General features: G+C 42.5%; 1 protein-coding gene across 4 annotated transcripts in view; it reads left to right on the forward strand.

Annotated features, from left to right (window-relative positions):
• HIBCH (3-hydroxyisobutyryl-CoA hydrolase) overlaps positions 1-15,980 on the forward strand; it is a 535,761-nt gene that overhangs the window by 476,794 nt on the left and 42,987 nt on the right. For all 4 annotated transcript variants that reach the window (XM_073647944.1, XM_073647946.1, XM_073647947.1 and 1 more), the window contains one exon: positions 15,000-15,033. In XM_073647944.1, the coding sequence (XP_073504045.1) occupies positions 15,000-15,033 (34 nt within the window). The remainder of the gene's footprint in view (positions 1-14,999; positions 15,034-15,980) is intronic.

Here is a 15,980-nt window from a genome sequence, read left to right on the forward strand (position 1 = left end):
TAGTCAAGAATCTACCGGCAGATCACCGTTCGTTGGTGCATACGGCATATGGTGACCATCCACAGTTTGGTACTTTTAGGGGGGAGGGGCTTCGGGAGTTCCCGAGGAGGAACATTTTGCTTTGTCGCTCTCATTGGTTTGGCGGGGGTTCTGAGTTATTTGAAGATCTTGGGAGACAGGTCCAAATGTATGGCTGACAGAAAAAGCTTGCCAGGGACCTTGATTTATTTGTACCTATAAAATAACTGCCGTCATAAACTCAGCAGCATTTCGTCTTGAGTTACCTCAGGCCCTTAAGATCCACAATGTCTTTCACAAGTCTCTGCTCAAGAAAGAAGTGGAACCTCTTGAGTCCTCACTCCTACCACCGCCTTCAATAATGGTTGATGGTAATCTGGAGTTTCAGGTTACAAGGATTGTTGATTCTCGTCTCCAACGTCGTTCCCTACAATACTCGGTGCAGTGGAACGGTTATGGTCAAGAGGAAATGATGTGGGTTTCAGCATCAGAGGTGAATGCCCCAAGGCTGGTTCGTTCATTACACACCTCTTATCCTGAGAAACCTGGTCCTGAGTGTCCGTTGGCTACTCGTAGAAGGGGGGGCACTGTCACGGGTGTGTCAAATGTAACAGACAGTCGCTCTGCATCTGGCTGCAGAAGGTCACTGCGTTTGGTATTGCAGACGCCTTCTTAATCCTTCTGATTTTTGGACCCAGCTTCAACTTCCCTCCTGCTCTGATTGACACACCCTTGTCTGGGTATTTATAAACTCTGTCTGCTTCAGGGAGTCGCCGGTGATGTTCTTATTTTCCCTTGTGAAGGCTAGGAGCTATAGCAGTCTGCTAGCATCCTCTCTGGTGCCCATGGAGGACATTAGCTGTTATCCCTCTGCTGCCTGCTCAAGCTAAGTCCCCCCCCCCTTGTTTGTCTCCTTTGTTGTGTTTAGTTTATAGTGGGGACTGACCAGTGCTCACCCCCTCTCTATCTAGGGCCTAGCTCTAGGGGTATACATGGCTTAGGTTTCCTGCTCGGCTATTGGTGTGGAACCAATATAGGGACGGCAGGGTGTTATTAGATCTGCTTAGGGGTCTCCACTCCCTCTTTCCCTAGTGTCTGGGCTTCCTTCCCCTCATCTCTTCGTGTTGCACTTAGTCTTTCCCACTCTATGCATGACACTCTCAGCCTGTGAAAAGAACTATGCTATTGTGGAAAAAGAGTGCCTGGCCATCAAGTGGGCAATTGACACCCTGAGATACTATTTATAAGGCCAGAAGTTCAGGCTAGTGTCAGATCATGCTCCCCTAAGGTGGATAAGGGAAAGGATAAGGAAGAATGCCCTGGTGACTAGGTGGTTCCTGGCACTCCAGGACTTTAGTTTTTCAGTGGAGCACAGGCCCGGAAAACTACATGATAACGCAGATGCCCTGTCCAGACTTCCATGTTTAGTAAGAGAAGGTGCCAAAACCCCCGGCTTTGGGCAGAGGTGGGGGATATGTGACAAAGTCACTGACCTAATACTGGAGGGGAGATATGTTTCACTGAGGCTATTAGCTTCAGTGATGTGAAAAATGTAAGCTTCTCCTGCATACTAGGTGCAGAGAGGGTTAAACAGCCATTTAAAAAGGATGTGTTTTATAGGTGGATGGCTGTAGTGCAGGAGGGAGGCCATCCACCATATCTCCACCCCAGGGTGGGGTCTGGGCTTTGAATAGCCAGCCTTTTCACTCAGGTGGTGTTCAGTGTGTGGAAGCTGACTTCTGGGAGAGAGGAGCTTGTGTTTGTGCTAAAACTGGACCATGTGCTCTTGCTAACCCTGAGTGGTCGGACCTCGGCCAAAATAAAGACTGTTCTGTACCTTTTTCCTTTATATTTCCTGTTATGCCAGAAAGGCTATGTTTATGTTATGCACTTGACCGTGGTTTATGCTGCGCCCTACAATAAACCACCAAGTCATTTAAAGATGCAGTGTCCTGTATCTACCTCCGAGTGCAGCAGAGCGAGCGACTCTACCACAACAGATAGATATATGGATAGATAATAGATAGATATACAGATAGATATATGGATAGATATATGGAAAACTTAAAGACAGAGGGAGCACCAGCATATAATGTCTGGGTGCAGAGCCTCCCCAGTATAGACCAACCTTCAATATAGGATAAAAAAGTAGGAGGCATCTTACCATTCAGTGTTTAAGCAAAAAAGTGCTGTTTAATGGCCCATCATGGCGACGTTTCGATTCTGTAGGGAGAACCTTTCTAAAGCAACATAGTAGTGCACATACAGGTTTTTTATGCCATCGTAGTTTATACTAGTTATTAACAAATTTTACATAATAGGAGAACATCATAATATTTAAACATGATCGCATATAGTGAATACAATTTACTTGATAATAGTATTACAATAAAGTGAACTGAAATAATGTGCATACAGTAAAAGCTTCATTTTGGCTTTATAAAAGTTAATTAGCAATTCCATATCAGCTGTATACTATAGTTTATCATTTAATGACTTACCCCATTCAAAATACACAACACACACACCGAGTTTGGCGTCCTATTCATTACACTGCGCATGTCAGTATTGAAAAAAACAAAGGAAGTGCGCGTCTCTCCGGCGCATGCGCTGAAAGCGCCATGAATTCTCCAATTCCATTCTCAATGAGGGCAAAATATATCATTCAAAGCGCCAGTGCCAGTTCTTCTTAATATCATTGTATATTGCTTAACCAAAACTTCATCCACAAAGGAGACAACATAGTTGCATGTCACAAAACTTAATAGTTTTAATTGGAAAATCAATCCAAAATTGACATAGGGAACACTGATTTGCCCACTTGTATATATTTAGGCTGAGTGATCAATCCAACTTCGTAAGCACACCCATTAGCTGGGGCTGGATGCCCACCAAAGTGGGAAACAATGGAGGCATGTATCCTGTGTGGCACACAATTCACAACACCAATTCCACATTGGAAAGATATATCCCATTCATGCCACATCGCTTCTTAAAGGGGCAGTGTCCCTAATTTATTAAGTAGATTTAATGATAATAAAAACTAATAAAAATAGAAAATTAAATATAAAAAAGGAAAAACATATAAAAAAGAAAAAAAGGAGGGGCAAAAGCGCATAATTGAACTTCAATAGATTCAAAAATTCTTGTGTATTCTATATGAATGGGTTGAGTCATGAATCATGATCTTTGTATTGAACCATATTCTTCACTATTTAAAAAGATTAAAAAGACAATTAATGACCTTTATCCAATTACTATACTATACTGAAGCACGCCGAGATCACCTCCCGGCGTGCTTCAGGAATCCTGTATGGCTTCAGGTTCACCCTTATATGTGGCTCTGTTAGCATGTCCTGTTCTACCACCTGGGTATGCCCCGGCAACTCTGAGAACAGGTCCTGATTCTGCTGTAGCAGTTCTCGACACTGTTGCTTCTGGGCTGGCGAAAGGGTCTCCGCTATCGTGACATCTTCCACCTGGCCTTCGGGAATGGCTCCCAGGCAAGGAGTTCCCACGGGCTCCCTATCTCTCCAAGGCTTGAGCAGGTTTACATGGTACACCTGGTGTGGCTTTCTTCAGCCAGGCTGGTGGACTCTGTAGTTCACTTCACCGAGCTTCTCCACCACCTCATATGGGCCTTGCCACTTGGCCAGAAACGTACTTTCAATGGTGGGAATAAGAACCAGGACGCGATCCCCAGGTTGGAACTATACACCCTCGCCTGGCCTTCCTGCGCCTGGAGGAGATGTTCCTTAACGATGGGCATCACCTTCGCCATTCTCTCTTGTAACTGGACGACATGTTCGATGATGCTCCGGTGGCGCGTGACCTCGGCTTCCGAGGTTTCTTTGGCGATGTCTAGGATACCTCTTGGATGCCGTCCATACTGGAAATGGAGAGAAGCCAGTGGAGGCTTGAGGAACTTCTCTGACAGAGAAAGGCAGAAATGGGAGCAGGTAGTCCCAGCCTCGCCCATCCTTTTCAACGACATTCTTGAGTATCGCCTTTAAGGTCTTATTGAAGCGTTCCACTAAGTCGTCGTTCTGCGGATGATAAACTGAGGTCTGAATCTGGGCAATCTGAAGGACTCTGGATAGCTCTTTCATCACCTTGCTCATGAAGGGGGTTTCTTGGTCTGTCAAAATCTCTTTTGGCAGACCTGTCCGAGCAAAAATATGAACTAGCTCTCAGGCTATACTTTTACTGGACGAGTTCCTTAGGGGTACCGCTTCGGGGTACCGGGTCGCATAGTCTATGACCACCAGGATGTATTGGTGGCCCCGGGCCGATTTAATTAAGGGACCCACGAGGTCCATGGCAATCCTCTCAAAGGGAACCTCTATGACAGGTAGTGGAACTAAGGGACTACAGAAGTGGGAGGTGGGCGCGGTTATCTGGCAGGTGGGGCAAGACCTACAATAGTTTAAGATTTCCCAATAACATCCTGGCCAATAAAACCTCCTTATTATTCTCTTCTGGGTTTTCTCAACCCCTAGGTGTCCCCCCAGAATATGTGAGTGTGCCATGTTTAATATCCTCTGATGGTTTGAACCTGGAACTATCGGCTGTTCCACTACCTCTTCACTTTTTAGTTTGGTCACCCGGTATAATAGCTCCCCCTGAACTGCAAAGTGTGGGTACCTGATGTCCGCCCCCGGCTCTTGAGCAACACAATTACAAACAGTAACATTATCCCACGCCCCTTTCAAGGTCAAGTCCCAAACCTGAGCTGACCCAAAGTTCTCTCCAGGCACTTCTAATTCAGAGAGGTCAACCACCTCAGACACAGTCTCATCCTCGTCGCCGACAAGGACACATAGTGGGAACTCATCCACTTCCAATGTCGAGCGGAGTATTTCTCTAGGGTCCTGGATTTTTTCCACGGGACTCGGTCTGGATCCCTTCCCCCACAAGTCCCAGAACAAGGGAAAATCGCTCCCCAAAGTGACGGGATGTATCAGGTCCCTGACCACCCGACCTTGTACGATTGGGCGCCACATTGTGTTCCGACTGTCACTCTAGCCACCGGGTAGTTCTTGGCATCCCCATGTATGCAGCGGACGCCCACAGATTTGGTAGGGATCAGCTGGTGGGGAAGGGTGGCACTGATTAAGGTTTTCAGACTCCCAAAGTCCAACAGCTCCAGGACCATCACTCCGTTAACGGATATGGCAAACGCCTGCGGGCCCTCGCTGGGTTGTCAGTCCACACAGCAGGCTGGGTAAGCATAATATGAACATCGTCTGCCTAGGCTGCAGTCCATTGGCTCAGCAGATGTATGACACTGGGCGGCTACATGTCCCAGATTGCAACACCGCCAACAGATCACATCCTTAACAGTCCTTGCGGAACCTTCAGTGGAAGTGGGATGCCCCCCAGTTGTGGCTCTGAACCCTTTCCGTGGTGAACACACCCCCTTTTGGGCACTCCATTAGGGGGAGGTGATTATGTCGTTTTTCCCTAGGGATTTTTCCACAACTTGGTACCTCTCTACCAGGCCAACAAGGTTGTCCGCATTCCAAGGATCGCCCTGGGCCACCCAGGTCTGCACCGGCCTGGGTAGGGAATGGATGAACCTGTCCATCACCACACGCTCAACCATCTGGGCAGGAGTGTAAGACTCTGGCTGCAGCCACTTCTGAACTAGATGTAACAAGTCGAACATCTGTGAGCGTGGAGGTTTGTCGCCAGCATACGCCCAGTGGTGGACCCTTTGCGCTCTGACAGATATTGTCACTCCTGAGCATGCCAATATCTTGGTTTTTAATTTTGTGTACTCCTTTGCGTCTTGTAAAGTCAGATCGTAATAGGCCTTCTGCGGCTCCCCGGTCAAATATGGCGCCAGAACTTCCGCCCAGTGCTCCTGAGGTAATTTCTCCCGTTCCGCCATCCTTTCAAAAACAGTCAGGAACGCCTCAACGTCATCTTCTGTAAGGTTCTCCTTACCGTTTTCCTGACATGTGCGTCCTCACCTGGATCTGGGGGTGGAGCGGATGTCCTGCCACGGATCTCCCCTGCTAGGAGCTCCATCTGTCTTTGCTGCTGCTGGATTTGCTGTATCAGGAGTTTTTGTCTCCTGCTGCTGTTCCTGTTGCTGCTGAAGCTGTTCTCTGTGCTGCTGCATGCTCTACTGGGTCTGCTGCATGCTCTGCTGGGTCTGCAAAGCAGTTGCTGCATGCTCTGCTGGCTTTGGACCAGGTGCTTAATGAGCTCCTCCATGCTGCTGGACTTCTCTGGCTGGCTGGTGGCCTTTACCCAGGACATCCACTGGTCTCTGTGGCATGTACACATGTTGCTGGAATTTTGCACGCACTCTCGCACCAACTGTGGTATGATGCCTCACTCGGCCGCTTCTGGAAGTAGACTCAGGAACCCGGGTTTCTTTGCAGGCTTTATTAACACCATAAAGCTCTGCACTCCAGCAAAATAAACACAGCCTTACTTGGCAAAACAACACAACAAAAGATAAACTCTAGCTGAGTCCATATATGTGTGTGGGTCGCTCAAACAGGTTATGTCCAGCCTTTAGCTCCCTCCTGAGCTATGGCTGTCCAGTCTGGAGACCTTTCCTCTCCAAACACAACACAAAGAAAAAAAAAACAGTGCTGAACATTTAAACGATGCTCAGCCACACCTTGAGGTGGAGGTATGGGAAATGATGTCCCTCGCATCACTATGTCATTCCCCTAAAACCAAGCCCTTTAAGTGAGTTAACCCACCAGCATATAACTTGCTGGCAGAAAGTCCACTGGTTTCAGTTCACACGGGCTAGCATCCTGTGCAACACATATCTCCCCTCATATACCATACCAGTGACTCTGTCACAGTATGTAAAAAAAAAGTGTGTATATATATATATATATATATATATATATATATATATATTATTATATATACATATATATTTATACAGTGCATTGTGAAAGTATTTGGCCCCCTTGAACTTTTCTACCTTTTGTCACATTTCTGGCTTCAAACATAAAGATATAAAATTCAAATTTTTGGGGGAAGAATCAACAACAAGTGGGACATGATCGTGAAGTGGAACGAAATTTATTGGATATTTTAAACTTTTTTACCAAATTAAAAATTGAAAAGTCGGGCGTGCAATATTATTCTGCCCCTTTACTTTCAGTGCAGCAAACTGACTCCAGAAGTTCAGTGAGGATCTTTGAATGATCCAATGTTGTCCTAAATGACTGGTAATGATAAATAGAATCCACCTGTGTGTAATCAAGTCTCCGTATAAATGCACCTGCTCTGTGATAGTCTCAGGGTTCTGTTTCAAGTGCAGAGAGCATCATGAAGACCAAGGAACGCACCAGGCAGGTCCGAGATACTGTTGTGGCGAAGTTTAAAGCTGGATTTGGATACAAAATGATTTCCAAAGTTTTAAATATCTCAAGGAGCACTGTGCAAGCAATCATATTGAAATGGAAGGAGTATAAGACCACTACAAGTCTACCAAGACCCGGCCGTCCCTCTAAACTTTCATCTCGAACAAGGAGAAGACCGATCAGTGATGCAGCCAAAAGGTCCATGATCACTCTGGATGAACTGCAGAGATCTACAGCTGAGGTGGGAGAGTCTGTCCATAGGACAACAATCAGTCGTACACTGCACAAATCTGGCCTTTATGGAAAAGTGGCAAGAAGAAAGCCATTTCTCAAAGATATCCATAAAAAGTCTAGTTTGAAGTTTGCTACAAGCCACCTGGGAGACGCACTAAACATGTGGAATAAGGTGCTCTGGTCAGATGAAACTAAAATCGAACTTTTTGGCCACAATGCAAAACGATATGTTTGGCGTAAAAGCAACACAGCTCATCACCCTCAAAACACCATCCCCACTGTCAAACATGTTGGTGGCAGCATCATGGTTTGGGCCTGCTTTTCTTCAGCAGGTACAGGAAAGATGGTTAAAATTGATGGGAAGATGGATGGAGCCAAATACAGGACTATTCTGGAAGAAAACCTGTTGGAGTCTGCAAAAGACCTGAGACTGGGATGGAGATTTATCTTCCAACAAGACAATGATCCCAAACATAAAGCAAAATCTACAATGGAATTGATCTAAAATAAACGTATCCAGGTGTTAGAATGGCCAAGTCAAAGTCCAGACCTGAATCCAATCGAAAATCTGTGGAAAGAGCTGAAAACTGCTGTTCACAAATGCCCTCCATCCAACCTCAGTGAGCTTGAGCTGTTTTGCAAGGAAGAATGGGCAAGAATTTCAGCCTCTCGATGTGAAAAACTGATAGAGACATACCCCAAGCGACTTGCATCTGTAATCGCAGGAAAAGGTGGCGCTACAAAGTATAGAAGGACACCACTAAATAGAGGCCAGATGGAGTCCAGAGTAACTCTGCTGCCTCATTATAGTAAACGGATCCCTCTAGATAGGGTTGGGGTTGTGTTAGGATTAGGGTTTGTTCGGGTTAGTATTAGGGTTACGGTTGTGTTAGGGTTAGGATTGTGTTAGGGCTAGTATTAGAGTTAGGATTCTGTTAGGGTTGGGGTTAGGTTAGGGTTAGGGTTGTGTTTGGGTTGGGAGTTTTTCAAATGTAAAGAAAAAAAAATGATGACGATATGGCGACTAGTGTTGAGCGCAAGTGCTCGATACTTGAGTTTGCATCGGGTGCTTGGGTATGCACCAAGTATCGCGGGTATTTGAGTGACATGCTCGAGTCTCTGACCCATATGTTTCGGGGCTGTTATACAGCCCAAAAAAACACGCAGGGATTGCCTGTCATTCACGGGTGTCTAGCAATCGTGAAACATGCGGGGCGGGGACTCGAGCATGTCACTCGAGCACCCGCGATTCTTGGTGCATACCCAAGTACCCCAGGCAAACTCAAGTAGCGAGCACTTGCGCTCAAAACTATTGACAACTTATTCAATATGATGACCTAATGTTATCAATTTTTGTGTCGTACCTCTGGCTTCAAAATGTTCACTATACCCCTTGATAAAATCCTTGGGGGGTGTAGTTTCCAAAATAAGGTCACTTGTGGGCGGTTTCCACTGTTTAAGCACATCAGGTGCTCCCCAAACATGACATGACGTCCGCTAATTATTCAAGCACATTTTACATTCAAAAAGTCAAATGGCGCTCTTTCCCTTCCGAACCCTACCGTGCGCCCAAACAGTGGTTTTCCCCCACATATAGAGTATTGGCGCGCTCAGGTGAATTTGCACAACAAATTTTATGGTCCATTTTTCCTGTTACCCTTGCAAAAATAAAAAATTGGGTCTAAAATAACATTTTTGTGAAAAAAATGTAAATGTTCATTGTTTCCTTCCACATTCCAAAAAATCCTATAAAGCACCTGAAGGATTAATAAACTTCTTGAATGTGGTTTTGAGCACTTTGAGGGGTGCAGTTTTTAGAATGGTGTCACTTTTGGGTATTTTCTGTCATAAAGGCCCCTCCTAGTCACTTCAAATGTGATGTGGTCCTTAAAAAAGTGGTTTTGTAAATTTTGTTTGAAAAATTAGAAATCGCTGGTCAACTTTTAACCCTTATAACTTTTTTAGAAAAAAAATTTTGGTTCCAAAATTGTGCTGATGTAAATGTGGGAAATGTTATTTATTAACTATTTTGTGTGACATATCTCTCTAAGGGCATGAAAATTCAAAGTTTGAATATTGCAAAATTTTCAATATTTTTGCCAAATTTCCATTTTTTTCACAAATAAATACCAGCCATATCAACTATATTTTACCACTATAATGAAGTATAACATGTCATGAAAAAACTTTCTCAGAATCAGTGATATCTGTTGAAGCGTTCCATAGTTATTACCTCGTAAAGTGACACTGGTCAGAATTGAAAAAATTGACCTGGTCGTTAACATGCAAACTACCTTTGGGGGTAAAGGGGTTAATAGATATAGTTTACAGGGGACCCCCATAAAAAATTAACGTAGGGTCCCCCTATAAAATCTTACCAGCAGAGTCTAAACAGACAGCTGAGGGCTGATATTAATATATTAATAGCCATGGAAGGGGCCATGGATACTGGCCCCCTCAGAGGCTAATGACATCAGTCCTCAGCCGCCCCAGAAATGGTGCATCAATAAGGTGCGCCAAATCTGGCACTTAGCTTCGGCATGCTCTTCCCTCTTGCCCTGGTGCGGTGATAAGTGGGGTAATAGGGTTTGGTTTCATGTCAGCCTTGAATTGGCAGCTCACATGAAGCCCAGGTTAATAATGGAGAGGCATCTATAAGACGCCCCCATTACTAACCCCATAGTAAAAACTCAGAAATAAAGACACAGCAAGAAAAAATCTTTAATTGGAACTAAAAGTCCACACTGTTTTTTACATATTTCTTTAAAAATAAAAAATACCGTTATATTCACCTAACGCCTAATCTCCTGAAGCCAATGTCCCCTGTAAAAAAACAGAAAATAAAAAACGAACATATCCCTCACCTGTCCGACGCGCTGAAATAATCCAGAGTGTGGTTGGATTATTTGTAGGACAGTCACTTATGTGACTGTTCTACAAGACAGCAGGCTACACACTGACACAGGAGTGTAATCACTTCTGTGTCAGTGCATAGCACTGAGCTGCAGTGAAAGAGGTCACTGGAGTTCAATCAGCTGATGAGCTCCGATGACCTCACTTACGACACAGATGCTGCGTGAGAATTTTCTCACGCGGCAGTGCAGTAAGTGAGGTCTCCAGAGCTCATCAGCTGATTGAACTCCAGTTACCTTACTCCCAACAGCTCAGCGAGATACACTGCAGGAGTGATTATGCTCCTGTCAGTGTATCGCCAGCTGCCAAATAGAATAGTCAGATCTCCCGAATGTGGCTATTCTGTTAATGAAATTTGCCTGGGACACTCGTGATTATGTGGATTACACTGGATAGGTGAGTTATGGTGGTTTATTATTTTTTCTTTATTACAGGAGACATGGGCATCAAGGATTAGGCGTTAAGGTTAGTATATGGTATTTTTTCATTTATTTTCTTTTACAGGGGACAAAGACATCGGGGAGTAGGTGAGTATATGGTGTTTTTTATTTTAATATTTATTTGATAATTTTAACTTTTTTTTTACTTTGCGCACAGGCATCGACAGATGAGAGACAACTTGCGCTGGCTCTTTACTGTGACAGGAGGAGTCGCCTTATGGGGCTAGTAGTCCCATCAGCTGACACCTGTCACCCGCAGTAAGCTTTTTACCGCAGGTCACAGTCATAACTGCGGGATCATGCTGACTTCTGATAGCGTGATCCTGCAGCACTTTAACCTGCGGTAATAATGTTACCGCCTATCAGAGCCCCTGTTTCCCGCACTGTCACACAGAAGACAGTGCGGGAAACACCCTAACCTTGACTCGAACAGTAACATGAATTTCCTGAGGAAGTCGGTGTTTGGGGTCTGTGCCCGAACAGTAGTTGTTCGGTACGTACCCCAAACTTAGCTGTTCGGGTTCGCCCATCTCTAATTGTTATTCAACATTTTAACAAAGGATGTGGCTTTGACCTCCTTACAATGCCAGATGATAAAGAGGTCATCTATGAAACAGCGATAGTATTTTATTTTTTTGGTATACATGTTGGATATAATCAGCGATAGGGACTCGAATCACCCCATGAAAAGATTAGCGAAACTGGGGACGAGCCTCGTCCCCATCGCTGTACCGAACCACTGAAGATATAGCTCATCCTGGAATGAAAAAAAATATGTTGCAGGATGAACAATAGAAAAGTTTTTTTTGTTCTGGCTTATAGCAGGTGAGTGAAGAGGTAATGGTTTATTGTCTGCAGACCTAGTTTATAGTCAATATTCAAGTAAAGTGCAGTGACCTGCAAAGTAATAAAATAATAATCATCCTCCCAACTTTTGTTTTTTATTTCCATAATCAATTGTGCTGAGTCCCTTAGATAGGATGGCAACTTTATAACATACTCTTGCAAAAGGGAGGTCAATGTAATGGGAAAGGGAACTTGTGTGTGAGCCCATCCTGAAATTATTGGTCCTCCAGGGATATTTTTCTGATCTTTGTGCACTATGGGCTAATGATAAAATTTTTTCCAGATTTAGAGCTGGATTTGTTAAAAAAAAAGTTTTTCTTTTTTATTTAATATTTGGAATCTAATTGAATCTTCCATGAAATTTTTATATTCTTTTTCATATTGATCTGAAGGATCTGTGGAGATTTTAGTATAATATTTTTTGTCTGAAAGGAACAGTTTAGAAACAGCTTAGTGAAACTAAAATAAAAATGTAGATAAAAAAAGGAAATAAGCCCTGGACAACATTTGAGAATAAATTAGAACACAAAAAAACAAATACATAGACAATACATAGAAAATAGGAATATATTTTAATTTATTTATAGATAAGTCATCTTGTTTTCTAGATATAAAAAAAAAACAAATAAAAAATTAAATATAAAAAAACATTTTCAAAAAACAGAACCAAATAAATAAACTACTGAAACAAAAAAATAAAGAATAAACCATTCAAAAATTACATTACATCACCTATCTCTTACTCATAACACATAATTTGTATAAAATTCATGTCTGTATTATCATTTTATGTAATATAATATGAAATAAGTCTAACACTCAAAAAAAGACTTTGTTTTTAAAACCGATCTGACCTAAGGGTTGGTACAAAATGTTTGTTAATATGTTGCACGAACAGATATGTGAGATCATGTATGCTTTTACAAATTTGATTGCATTATACAGTATCTATACACCTATAATTTAAGAAAGAAAGAAATTAAGGAAAAGTATAGAAAAGGTGCTTTGAAAGCATTTGCTTTTCAAATGAGCACCGCCCACTATTAGCACCGGAAAATGTGTAAATGGGTTGCATGTTTTATTTTTGAACTATTCACCTGATGAAGGCTGACCCAGCCAAAACGCGTTGTGTTTTATCGTTGTATTTTAATAAACCATACTGAAAAATCCTGGAAACAGAGAGTGGAAGTGCCTATATCTTGTACATTTTCTATAAATACACACTCTTAGGCTATGTGCCCACGTTGCAGAAATGAAGCAGAAAATTTCTGCTTCATTCCTGCAAGTCCTCTCCCGGAAAAACGCATGCGGAATTCCGCACGCGTTTATCGCGCGTTTTCCACATGCGGAATTGCCTTGCGTTTTTTAATGCATTGGACAAAGGCAATTCCGCTTGCGGAAACGCAAAATAAATTGACATGCTGCGGATTTATGAACGCAGCATAAACGCTGCGGAAAAATCCGCAGCATGTTCATAGAACTTGCGGAATCCCATTGGGGACTATGGGGTGCGGATTACCTAGCGTTTTACAAGCGTTTCCACTGCGGAAATTCCGCATCAAAAACGCTTGTAATCCGCAACGTGGGCACACAGCCTTAAACTAATATTTTGTTGAAATTGAATTCATCGATCAAATTGATTCAATGTTTTTGGGTAGGAGTCTATCAGCATGGGTCATCTAGAATTAGCAATCTTTGCCCACTTTTTTGTTGTAGTAACTCTCTAAATCTGTCAGATTGTGAGGGCATCACCTGTGTAATACCCTTTTTGTGTCAAACCACAGATTTTCACCTGGATTCTTTCTGGGCTCTGAGCCATTTAAAAACTTTGATATTCTTCTTGCCAACCCATTCTTTTGTTGATTTGAAGGTATGCTTCGGGTCATAGTTGTACTGAAAGGTGAAATTCATCTTCAGCTTTTTAGCAGAGACCTGAAGGTTTTGTTGCAAAATTTACTAATATTTGGAAAGGTTTCTAATTCCCTTTACTTTGATTAACCCCTTCATGACCTGGCGAGTTTCAATTTGTTATGCTTTCGTTTTTTCCTCCCCTTCTTCCCAGAGCCATAACTTTTTTATTTTTCCCTCAATACGAGTACATCCATATGAGGGCTTGTTTTTTGCGGGACAGGTTGTACTTTTGAAGAACACCAGTGAGTTTACCATATAGTGTACTACAAAATGGTAAAAAAATTGCAAGTGTAGTGAAATTGCAAAAAACATACAATTCCACAATACTTTTTTTTTTAAATTTATTTACTTACCATGTTAACTGTATGCTAAAACTGATTTGGAAATCTTATTTTCCAGGTCAGTACGAGTATGCAGATACCAAGCATTTATATATATTTTTTTTTTACTTAAGTGGTGAAAAGAATGTCCACAATTTCTAAGAAAAATTTTTTTGATTATGTCGCCATTTCCGTAGATCCGTACTGCTTTCATTTTTCGGGATCTGTGGCTGTGCGAGGGTTTATTTTTTTGCCCTGACCTGACATTTATATTTCTCCCATTTTAGGGTAGATACAATGTTTTGACATCCTCTTCTTGCATTTTATTGCAATGTTGGAGCGGCCAAAAAAGTCTAATTCTGGCGTTTTGATTATTTTTCTTGTTACATCGTTTAACGATCAGATTAATTGTTTTTATATTTTGATAGTTCGGACATTTCTGAATGCAGCAATTTTTGAATGGCCTTTTCTTAACAATCCTTTCAAGGCTGCAGTTATCCCGGTTGCTTGTGCACCTTTTTCTACCACTCTTTTTCCTTCCATTCAACTTTCCATTAATATGCTTGGATACAGCACTCTGTGAATAGTCAGCTTCTTTAGCAATGACCTTTTGTGACTTACCGTCTTTGTGGAGTGTGTCAATGACTGCCTTCTGGACATCTGTCATGCCAGCAGTCTTCCCCATGATTGTGGAACCTACTGAAACAGACTAAGGGACCTATTTAAACGTTTAGGAATTTACTGAGATAATGACTTTTGTGTTTTCATTGGCTGTAAGCCATAATAATCTACATTAACAGAAATAAACACTTGAAATAGATCACTCTGCTTGTAATGACTATATAATATGAGTTTCACTTTTTGTATTGAAGAACTGAAATAAATTAACTTTTTGATGATATTCTAATTTTGTGAGAAGCACCTGTATAGGTAATTGTATTAAAACAAACTGACATGTTATCTTCTTCTCTTTACAGAGAGGACATGATTTTTATGAAGGTGTAAGAGCAGGTAAGGTGGTTAATGAAATAACAAAACTTTATTCACTAAAGGGGTAATATTTGTACTATTTCCCACAGTATTGACAACTTTTTCCATTGTACAGGGTGGGCCATTTATATGGATACACCTAAATTAAATGGGAATGGTTGGTGATATCAGCTTCCTGTTTGTGGCACATTAGTATATGGGAAGGGGAAAACTTTTCCAGATGGGTGGTGACCATGGCGGCCATTTAGAAGTCAGCCATTTTGGATCCAACTTTACTTTTTTCAATGGGAAGAGGGTCATGTGACACATCAGACTTATTGAGAATTTCATAAGAAAAACAATGGTGAGCTTGGTTTTAACGTAACTTTATTCTTTCATGAGTTTTTTACAAGTTTATGACCACTTATAAAATGTGTTCAAAGTGCTGCCCATTGTGTTGGATTGTCAATGCAACCCTCTTCTCCCACTCTTGACACACTGATAGCAACACCGTAGAAGAAATGCTAGCACAGGCTTCCGGTATCTGTTGTTTCAGATGCTGCACGTCTCGTATCTTCACAGCATAGACAATTTCCTTCAGATGACCCCAAAGATAAAAGTCTAAGGGGGTCAGATCGGGAGACCTTGGTGGCCATTCAACTGGCCGACGACGACCAATCCACTTTCCAGGAAACTGTTCATGTAGGAATGCTCGGACCTGACACCCATAATGTGGTGGTGCACCATCTTGTTGGAAAGACTCAGGGAACGTGCCATCTTCAGTGCATAAAGAGGGCAACACATCATCATGTAGCAATTTCAGATATCCAGTGGCATTGAGGTTTCCATTGATGAAGAATGGCCCCACTATCTTTGAACCCCATATACCACACCATACCATCAAGATACGAGATGTGTAGCATCTGAAACAACGGATACTGGAAGCCTGTGCTAGCATTTCTTCTGCGGTGTTGCTATCAGTGTGTCAA

The sequence above is a fragment of the Phyllobates terribilis genome, unplaced genomic scaffold (genome assembly GCF_046119375.1).
Source record: "Phyllobates terribilis strain yellow unplaced genomic scaffold, ASM4611937v1 Scaffold_9__5_contigs__length_417890890, whole genome shotgun sequence".
NCBI lineage: Eukaryota > Metazoa > Chordata > Amphibia > Anura > Dendrobatidae > Phyllobates > Phyllobates terribilis.